Here is a 10307-nt window from a genome sequence, read left to right as displayed (position 1 = left end):
GGATGATACAAAGCATGGGCGGCTCTTAATACTGAGTGGCACATAATTAAACCAACCATTAGCGGAGAATGGCCAACTTTAACTGCGTATATAGGATGGGTCTGAATTTGATTGATTGTCAAGAAAGCCAATAAAAATAATATATCTCATCTACTCTCCTATTGGAGGATGAAGCTGTAAAGTCCGAAGTTTGATTGACACAATGTGACCCAATCGTCCATCCTCACTCGGACTGTTTGGAAATTCATTGGTTAATAAGAGCTTGTGGGTGGGGCTCTATCTGATGGACATAAATCTGGACCTATAAAAGGAAGGAATTGGTGGGTTAGCCCCCCGCCCCAATGGCGTGGGGGGAGCCAAGTGAGGTGGGACTTTGCAGAGCACTAAGTGGAGAGTGAGTGAACCTCTGGGCAGATTGACAGCTGTGTCGGCCAATCACATTGGGAGTCATCCAGGCTTTATCAGCCCGTATTGCCTTTGTGGGGCCAGTGGGGTTGACACTGTTTTACCCATAATGCTTTGGGCTGGCTCTGAGCCCTCTGGGATCCGTTTGCCTTGTCCAATGGACAGCTGGCCTTTGACCTGGCTCCCAAGCTGTGACCTTTGACCCCTGCTGGCAGTGTGACCCCTGACCTGCCTGTGACCTTTCCTGTTTACCCACAAGGCAGCTACTTCCGGTTCCACCCCCTGCCCCTGTGGCTGCACCTCTGCTCCCTGGCTGCTGGTACAAAACCCATCACTGCCCTAGGCCATGACCTCTCACCCCTGGGTTGTCAGCCCGGCCCACGGTAACATCCGCCTGGGGCTCAAAGAGGCACAGTTACCCTCCCCCTGCCCTCTGGTCTCTCTGGCCCTTCCTTCCAGCACAAGGGCTGGGGCTGGGGCTGGGTCATCCCTGGGGGTGCTCTGGGGGAGCTGGGGGTAGGTGTTATTTGCATTTGCCAACGGGAAGAAGTGGTGATGAGAGGGGGATTCGCCTTCTGGTACCATACCTGTCCCGTACACCCATGTGATGGGCTGGGGCAGGAGTCCTTTGGGGCAGGTCTCTGGGCTGTGTCATACAGGAGGTCTGACTAGGTGATCACAGTGGTCCCTTCTGGCCTTAAAAATGTATGAATCGCCTGAGCCCTAGGCCTGGTCTGTGCTCGAGCCCTGTGCTGGCATTGCTGTGCTGGTCAGCAGGGGCAAAAGGTGGGCTCTCGGACTGGTGTTGTGCCCACAGAAGCACTTAGTGGAGATGCAGCTGTGCCAGTCAAACTGCACCTTTATGGTATAGTTTGTTCTCCTGTAATGGAGGGGGCATAAACTATATCACGTTGCCACGGAGCTGTGTCTACACTAGGACTGCTTTGCCAGCAAACGCTGCTGTTCCTATAGGGACAAAGTATTTCTCGTGTAACACGTCCTCGACCCTGTGCCTTAACTCCAACCTCCTTCATTCACTCTCCTTTCTCTTCAGTGGCCTGAAATCCTCCATCCCTTTTTCAGTCCTTCTCCAGCAAAAAGAGTCCTGCCTGTGCTGAATTAAAACCTGATCTCTGCTCAGGTAAGCAAGCTGTTGATCGGTATTTTAGGAAGACGAGACAGACCCTAAGAATCAGTTTCCCCATTTTTATTTTCTCTGTTGAAATGGTATTTTCCTCCCAAAGAGATGGGGGCTAAAAAGTAGGCAGATTTCAGTACATTCATCTGTCAGAAGCACACACATAGGATGTGGAGAGTGGTTTTCATATTCAGAGCTCTGAAGGAGGCTTGATCCTGCCTATTGATATGGTTCCCAGGATTTTCTGTTATGAGAATACGGGGCTTGAAATCTGGGTGAATGAAAGTCCCCATGACTGCCATAGGGCAGGATCACTAGTGCTTGGTACTATTTCAGCTTTGTGGTTATGCAGTGCGATATGGGTGGTTTCCCCTCTCTTTTCCTTATCCCCACTGGCCCCAGTGAAACAAAACTCCAGGTGTTTGGGAAATGGATCCAATTGCTCAGGTCCTTTTGCTACGCTTCTTCGAATATTCTCACCCCAGTTTCACGAACAGCGTTAAAGAGACCACCATAGCTGCCAGCTGCAGGGGGAGAGAAAACATATAGAAGTAGTTCATAAAATTCTTAAGGATTATGTCCAAAAATTTCCAACCCTTGGCACCTAAAGGCTGGCATCTAAACTCATGATTATCGTTGCATACATTTTCCACGCAGCGTACAAGGGTTAAATAGTAGTAGGGATGGACCAGAAAGAAGTCAACTAAATGTTGACAAATTTTATACATGCTTACGTACAAATCCAAGACATGGAAATGCTACAATAGGTGAACCCGAGAGCCTGGAATGAAATGAGGCTGTTGATGTAAGAGCCATCACAGACACTTGTTGGAATGGTGATATTCAATGGGACACGGTAATACCAGGAGATAAAATATGTAAGAATGACAGAGTAGGTTGCATTGGTGGGCGGGTGGCACTCTAGGTGAAGAAAAGTGTGGAAGCAAATAGAGTAAAATCTTAAATGAATCAAATAGACTTGGGCTTGTATAATAAGAATGTACTAGAATATATACGTATAATAAGAATATACAGAGGCCGGTAATGGATGACAGGAGAGAGATAAATCAATGATTACCTGCTTTGTTCACTCCCTCTGGGGCATCTGGCATTGGCCACTGTGGGAGGAGAGGGTAGTGGGCTAGATGGACCTTTGATCTGACCTAGTGCGGCCATTCTTATGTTACTGTCCACCTGACCAGGATGGTGACAGTTGCTGTGAAATGCTCAGGAAGATAGAGAAGCTACAAAAACAAACAGTCCAATCATAGTGGTGGGGGGGGGATCTCAACTATCCTCATATTGAGAGGGAACATGTCACCTCTGGATGGGGTTCAGCAATAAAACTTTTTGACATCTCCAACTGCTTTGTGAAACAGCCTGTTCTGGAATCCACAAGAGGAGAATAGCTCTTGATTCAGTCCCAAGTGGTGCATAGAATCTAGTCCAAGAGGTGCAAATTGCGAAACACAGTGGCCATCGTGCGGTCACGTTGAACACCCTTACAGGAGGGAAATGCCAAAGAAACACACCCCAGAAGCATGTCACTTTAGCAAGGGGGGAACTGTGCAAAAGTGAAGAAACTAGTTATGTTGGAAACACAAAAGACCAGTCACAAGAGTGAGATGCCTGCAAGTTGCAAGGAAATCATTTTAAAAGAGCAAAATAAAGACTCGAGTGAAATCTATACCCCAAATGAAAATAAGTAGAGGAAGCATGCAAGGAAGACAAAACTGTTGCAGAAGAGCTAAGTGAATTCTCAGCAGGGGATGTGAGGAGATTCCCACACCCAAGCCAGATCTGAGAAACTGTCCCAGGCTGAGATTCAGTAGAGGTGGCTTCGGAACAAACTGATAAGTCAACCAGTGGGAAGTCACCAGGACCTAATGGTATTCACTCAAGAGTTCTGAAGGAACTCAGACATGAAATGACAGAACTTCTAGTTGTGGCAGGTAACTTATTGCTTAAATCAACTTCTGACACCAGTGCTTAAATAAGACTTTGTAGGTGATCCTGGCAGTTACAGGCCAGTGAGTCTAACTTCTGGACCAGGCAAATTGGTTACGACTACGGTAAAGGACAGAATGGTCTGACACATAGATGGAGACCGTTTGTTGGGGAACAGTCATCACAGCCTTTGTAAAGGGAAATCACACCTGAACAATTAAAATTCTTTGAGGTGGTCACCAAACAAGGAGGATCCAGGAGATACAGTGTACTTTGATTCTCAGAACGTCTTTAACAAGCTCCCTCACCAAAGGCTCTTAAGCGAAGTGAGCTGCCATGGGATAAGAGGGACGGTCCTCGCATGGATCGATATCTGGTTGAAAGACAGGAAACAAAGGATAGGAATAAATGGCCAGTTTTCAGAATGGAGAGAGGGAACCAGCAGAGTTCCCCAGGGGTCCGTACTGGGACCAGTCCTATTCAACACATTCCTAAGTGGTCTGGAGAAGGGGTAAAACAGGGAGGTGGCAAAATCTGCAGAGGGTACAACGCTAGGCAGGATAGTTAAGCCCCAGGCAGACTGTGAGGAGCTACAAAAGGATCTCCCCCACCTAGGCAACTGGGCACCACAGCCGGGGGGCGGGAAGAAAAGAAAACATCCTTCCAGCTCTACCTACCAAACGATGGGATCCAAATGAATTGTTCCCACTTGGAAGGAGAGTTTGGAGACATTGTGGAAACTTCTCTGCAAACACCCACTCAGCATGCAAGTGGCAGCCAAAATAGTGAATTAAATGTGGAGGCCCATTAGGAGAGGGCTAGCGAATAAGACAGAAAATACTGTATTGCCTCTGTGTAAATCCCTGGGATGCCCATGTCTTGAATACCACAGGCACACCTGGTTGTCCCAGTTTAAAGATACATTCCAGTTGGAAGAAGTACACAGCAATGATCAGGGGTCTGGAACGGGCTCTGTGTGTGGAGAGATGGACAAAATAGGTCAGCTCGTCTTAGAAAAGAGACACCAGGCAGGGGGGTGAGAAAGGTCTGCCAAACGGTGAAGGGGTGGAGAAAGCGAATCAGGAAGCGTTATTTACCTCATCACATGACACAAGAGCTGGGGGTCGCCGAATGACATTAGAAGGCCACAGGTTTCAAGCAAACGCGAGGAAGTGTTTCTTCCCGCAAGGCACGATCTGTGGAACTCCCTGCCAAGGGATGTGGTGATGTTGTCAACTATCGCTTGGTTCAGAAGAGAATTACGCCAGTTCCCAGAGGACAGGCTGATGAGCCATGATAGTAGATGATGCCACCTGGTGCTCTGGGTGTCCCTAAACCTCTGACTGCCAAATGCGGGGACTGGACAACAGCGATGGGATTGTTTGGTGATTGTCCAGAAGATGGGAGTCTAGGCGTGAAAGACCATCGGGCTGACCCAGTCTGGCTGTTCTTATGCTTATATAACCCCTTTACATGTAACCAAAGTCAGGCCCTGCTGTGTCAGGCGCTGTACGTACCCATCCTGGATCTGTGTATAGCTGGTAATTGCGCATCACGGGAGTGTTTAAAAGCAAACCTGTCTCTTTAAGGCCAAGCTCACTCAAGTTACACTCACTTGCAGCAGGGCAGCCCCGATGGCAATCCCGCCAAGCAATAGGCTCTTCTCTTTGATCAGGGAAACCAGCTTGCGGAAGCAGCCCTGGAGGGTTAAAAACACGGGGCTGGGCAGGCTGCTTGCAGAGGAATCGGGGTAGCCTGTGCCCTGGTGGGTTCTGCACATTTGCTGGGCAAACTGTTGTATGTTCCCTTCGCAGAGGAAGTGGTGGAGTGCGGGTTGAGAGTGGACTTAGCCCATGTGTGGCTGACTGGCCCGAGGCGTCTGGCTGACCCTCAATCCACAGATCTCAAAGAGATCTGTATTGTCATTCTCGCTCACGTTACAGAGGGGGAAACTGAGGCACAAGAACGGCTTGCCCAAAGCCGTTCTGCAGGACGAACCAACCCAGGGCCCCGCCCACTATGCCCCACAGCCGTCACTTAAGGAGCATAGGAGGTGCTTTCTGGGTTCGGAGTTAGAACTCATTAGAGGCACCGCTCTTGCCGTGAGAGCCCTGCGGCTGCAGGGATACACCCGGGCCACGTCCGCAGCAAGATCACCACCGTGGGGCTCCGCTCCCTCCGATGCCAACAGCCAGCGGAAGTTTTCACCACCTCTTCCCGCTCAGCCACCAGAAGGGCTGCTACCTCCTGGTGGATGACCTCGCTGCTAACGTCGCGTCCGTCGCAGGCTGGGCTCTCTGGCTCCTTGCAGCAGCTTTTGGGATAAGTCAGGTTGGTGCGCATTTGAAAGGCAGAGCCGGAGAAGTCGGTGTAGTTGTGAACACCGCAGCAGTTCAGCTGGGAACGACACACACAAGGGTTGGTTACAATTGTTTAATTTTTCCTTCCTGCCTCCCCTGCCCTGCTGGATCCTGGCCCAATGTCCTCGGTGCCCCCTTTGCTTCAAAGGTGAGTTTACCCAAGAAGTACGTTTAACCCCTCGGTTGCTATCGGACGCCTGTGTTGTAAATGCCGGCTGAAATCCTAAGGCCCATGGTCCGCAGGTCAGACTAGGTGAGGAAAATCCTCCCATCTTGCATGCTGCTGTGGGGCTTTTCCACCTTCTTCCAAAGCATCAGAGAGCAGAGAGATGGGGCAGCTCCTGGGCCTGAGCCATGTGCTCTGAGCAGGAGCAGAGACTGGGGTGGTGGTGGCTGGGGAATCAATTGCTCAGATCACTACATTTAGGATTGGGAAGAAAACCCAGCTCAGAGCAGCAGGGACCATGGGGGGAGAGGGGATGCGTTCCTCCACAGTGCGGGGTGCGGTTGCTGCTGGCGTCGGGGTCTTGTCTTATCTAATCAGCGTCCGGCAGGGCAGGGTGCTGCCTGGACGGCCCCTAAGCTTGGCCTGTGGCTCACAGACAGGTTAGACGCTGAGGATCCAGCTAGGACATCGGGTGGAGTTTAGAGACCTGCGCTAACCGGGAGTCCGACAAGCCATCCCTCCCACCTTTAAATTATATGGGACTCCTGGCCTCAAAACCCTGCAGGGCAGCTCTGCAGCCCATGGGCATCACCCTGGAAGATCCAGCCCGAGGACTCTCTAGCATTTGAGGGCAGGCGGTGAAGATGCCGACCTGGGATTTGATTCCTCGCTACACGACAGGGACTGCTCTGCGTGTCCTTTCCTAGCTGTAGGCCGGGCATACAATAACCCTCCCTTTCCCCTGGCCTGCCTGCTTACATCCAGCTAAGGCCCAGCTGGGACCTCATCACTCCGTCCCCTCTGGGGACCTGAGAAGCTGTGATGTATTTGTAAGGCTGACAGACCCTGGTCATGGGCAGGAGGGTCTGCACCTGCGACCTTATGTGCCTCTTCAGCAGGAGGGAGAAGCCAGCTGGCTGTCAGCTCAAGCTACTGAGCAGACTTCCCTCTCCCTTGGTGTCACTCAGGTTACATGGACGTCACCAACAGCTCAGCTATTACCCCCACAGTACAGATGGGGGTCTGCTGCCCAGAGAGGCCAGGAGACCAGCCCCCTGTCTCACAGGGAGTGCACAGGAAAGGGGGGAATCAAACCAGGATTTTCTGCCCCAACCATCTGCCTGTCCTTCCTCGCACAGTGCCAGGGCTTGTGCCTGTGCGCATACAGCACCAGGCGCCAGAGGCCGGCCTCTAGCAGCTACTAGAATACAGCTAATAAGATGAGGGGTGGGGGACAAACAAGTCGAGTCCCTGAGACAGGAGGTTTGGGGGCAGCAGGTCCCCCACCTTCAGCATGAACGCGTTCCAGCCGTAGGACACGATGTCGTCGTGCTTGTAGCCACTGTATTTCTTCTTCAAGGTCGACAGCGACTTGTCAAGGATGATGCTGCGAGCCTTAAAGGGGGAAGGAAATGGGTCTAGAACTGGACAATTTTTCCTCTTCCCATGCCATCCTGTGCCAGAGCGTGGCCAGATCCCCAGCTGGGGTAGACCAGAACAGCTCCCCCCAGGTCAGCAGAGCTGATCTGACCCACGCCCACTGAAGCTCAAGCCCTGGGAGAGCAAAGTGGCATTGGTAGCGGTTGACAGCCTCAGACGAGCAAGCTGGCCCTGATCCTGCAGCCACGTGCTCACGCACACACTAAACTTCCGGACAGCATTAGGCAGGAGGTGGCGCTAGCTCACAAGGGTTTGTTGGAGCCTTAAGCGCTGTCGGTCTGTGCAGAATCTGGGCCGTAGCTGTGCAAACGTATAGCTTTATCCAGGGCTGTCCCTAGAAGTAGGCAGGGCCTGATAGGCATGGAGACCGGGGCAGCCCCCACTTCCCCTCTGCAGACCCTGTCCCCACCCTGCTCCTTCCCACCCTCTTGCCCAAAGTCCCCTTCTCTGAGGGGGCTACCGGGGGCCTGGCGTGGGGTGGCAGCAGGGCGTCCCCCACCCCGACAGTGGCTCAGAGTGGAGCAGGCTGATGGGTCATCCCCAGGCTGCTCTGGGGTCTACCCATAGGATGGTTGAGGTGCACAGGGCCTGGGGCTGCCACCCTGAGCCATCCTAAGGACTTGACAGCTCTGCTCTTTTCTTCTTGGGTCTCCACTTTCGATACAAGTTGGTCCGAATTCCGCCCGCTCTCAACGATCAGAGCCTGGAGCGGAAACATCACGGACGTTTTTCCTTCACACAACCCGCGTTCCAGCTTTGGAACCTCTGGGCCGGTTCTTTCGCACAGTGCGATTTGGAAGAGGTGGCATGAGATGCTTAAGCTCCTGTGTGACTCAAAACCAAGTCCTGGGGTTTCAAAGGGCCTTATAAAGTTGGATGCTTAACTTCCCTTTGGAATTTTTTCCCCCTTTGGGAGAAAGGAGCCAATCCCAAGTGACTCTGCTTTGTCGAATCTGGGCCTGGATCTTTGTCAGGGAGCACACGCATTTCCCCAGCAAGGGGGAATTCTTTGTACTCACGAAGGAGGTGAAGGCAAACACGACCACAGCGGCTGTGATTTCAGCAACAGAGATGACCAGCATGACTGAGAAAAACTGGGAGAGAGCGGGGGATGGGGAATTGGAAGAAGACCATTACTGCATGCAGGGAAGGCCCTTCTCACACCGACACTACCGAGTGCTGTTGCCGAAAACGGTGACAAAACAGTGCGAGCGTCCACCCTGCAATGTGACTCTTGTCCAGAGAAACGCCATTTTTAGCAACAATTCACTTCCATCCCAAGGGCTTGTCTACACTGGGGCAAAAACCCCCTTTTCCAGGAAAAAACAAGCTTGTGTCCCCACTACAGAGCTTGTTATTCATGAACCACAGGGCGCTTAACTCCCAGTGTAACTCCACCAAAACAACCAACTTTCACCCCCCCGCCTTCAATTTCAAAACTGACTCAGTGTGTTCTAAGCAGAGGTGACTCTGACTTAATTGGCCTCCAGGGAGGCAGCCTGTCCTTGCTCTTGTTTCAAAATTGGGCTCTCTAGTGTGACTGCGCCAGTCTGAAATGCTCTTGCAGCATGAACACTCCTTTCAGAAATAACTGATTTAGGTGTTAACGAAGGTCGCAATCAGCTATTTCTGAAAAACCCCGCAGTGCTGACACAGCCTTCGAGAGACTTTTGGCTTTTCCCCTCCCTTTATGGTCCACAAAGAGGCTGTTTGTTTTGTCGACAGATCTGGCCTCCCCCAGTATCCCACAATGCCCTGCCCTGGGGGTTATGCGGTTTGATCTCTGCTGCCCTGCAGGCCTGCGCCCCTCCCTTTTCGAAGCTCTGGAAAGCATCTGACAGCTGAGGGAGCTGCTCCCTTAGGGAACAAAGAAAGGAGGAATCATTGGACCACTCCTCAGCCCAGGCAGATGGCTGCCGCAGAGGGAAGGGAGCAGGCCACTGTGCAGCTTGGACATACGTAAGCATGGAGAGCTCACCGCCCTACTCAAGATGCAGTGGGAGGACTCGGAGGGCATCCCAAGATGCGCAGGGATCAGCTTGGCCTTCCCACACCACTGCACTGTGGGATGCTACCCACAGTGCATTGCTCACACGGTGGAAGACGGTGCCCCTAAGGTGGCTGTGCGCCGATGACGCAGGGAACCAGTGTGACCCCCCCGGGAGTTTTACTTTGTTGACTTTCAGGCATCAGCAGAACTGGCTGGTGTCGCCAGCCCCTCGGTTTCTTTTGGGAGGGAGGCGGCGGGACACGCAGCGTGAATCACACGGGCCTGCGCTGAAAGGACTTGGCCCCCGGATGAAGGTGAACTGGTCAGCAGGCCCAGCCCATCCAGAGATCCGGGAGAGCTGCTGAGTGCGTCTCTTGGGTGGGCAGAGAGCCGGCACACGTGGTCCGAGCCCCCCCAGGACAGAGGGCTTGGGGAGCGCAGAAGCTGCTCTGAAGTGGCGAATTGCTCTTGTGCAGCTCCCTTGGGATAGGCCGAGTTTCACCCGCGGGGGCCGGAAGAGGACAGTTTGGGATTGCTCTTTCGTTATCTATGAACTCGGATTAGGGCCACATCTGGGGGGTCGGATGCCCAGCCGGGGTAAATCACGTGGGTGCAGCGTGACGGCCCCTGTGACCTCCCCTTATCACGAGGGGGCAAAGACTGCACTCCCCTGCCCGCGCCCCGGGACCCCATCCACCCGGCCAGTGGCACCCGCGTGGTCTCACCGTCAGCAGCAGGCATCTGTTCTCCTTGGCTGCACCACAGCAGGCCATGAAGCCCAGCACGGCCACGGCGCTGCCCACCACGATGGAGAAGTATCCCACATGCACGAAGTACACCGAGCTGGCACCCAGCACCCTG

General features: G+C 52.8%; 1 protein-coding gene across 1 annotated transcript; it reads right to left on the bottom strand.

Moving 5' to 3' along the window:
- Positions 1-2008: 2008 nt before the first annotated feature.
- TSPAN16 (tetraspanin 16) lies at positions 2009-10219 on the bottom strand. The gene is made up of 6 exons (XM_074980386.1): positions 10172-10219; positions 8476-8550; positions 7304-7411; positions 5735-5887; positions 5106-5189; positions 2009-2067 (listed from the first exon to the last, which is right to left on the bottom strand). The coding sequence occupies exons 1-6, from the start codon at positions 10217-10219 to the stop codon at positions 2020-2022; spliced, it is 516 nt and encodes a 171-aa protein (XP_074836487.1). The 3' UTR covers positions 2009-2019.
- Positions 10220-10307: the final 88 nt, after the last annotated feature.

This window comes from Carettochelys insculpta, chromosome 29, assembly GCF_033958435.1.
Source record: "Carettochelys insculpta isolate YL-2023 chromosome 29, ASM3395843v1, whole genome shotgun sequence".
Taxonomy (NCBI): domain Eukaryota; kingdom Metazoa; phylum Chordata; order Testudines; family Carettochelyidae; genus Carettochelys; species Carettochelys insculpta.
This window is presented reverse-complemented; position numbering and strand designations above follow the sequence as displayed.

Bases quoted from the DNA above. Each gene is read 5' to 3' on its own strand.
- TSPAN16 (XM_074980386.1), bottom strand. From the start codon at position 10,219: ATGGCCTGCTGTGGTGCAGCCAAGGAGAACAGATGCCTGCTGCTGACG. The intron at 7,412-8,475 runs GTGAGTACAAAG...TCCCCCTTTAAG, and splicing joins TGTTTGCCTTCACCTCCTTC to GCTCGCAGCATCATCCTTGA. The intron at 5,888-7,303 runs GTGGGGGACCTG...TGTCGTTCCCAG, and splicing joins GGAACGCGTTCATGCTGAAG to CTGAACTGCTGCGGTGTTCA.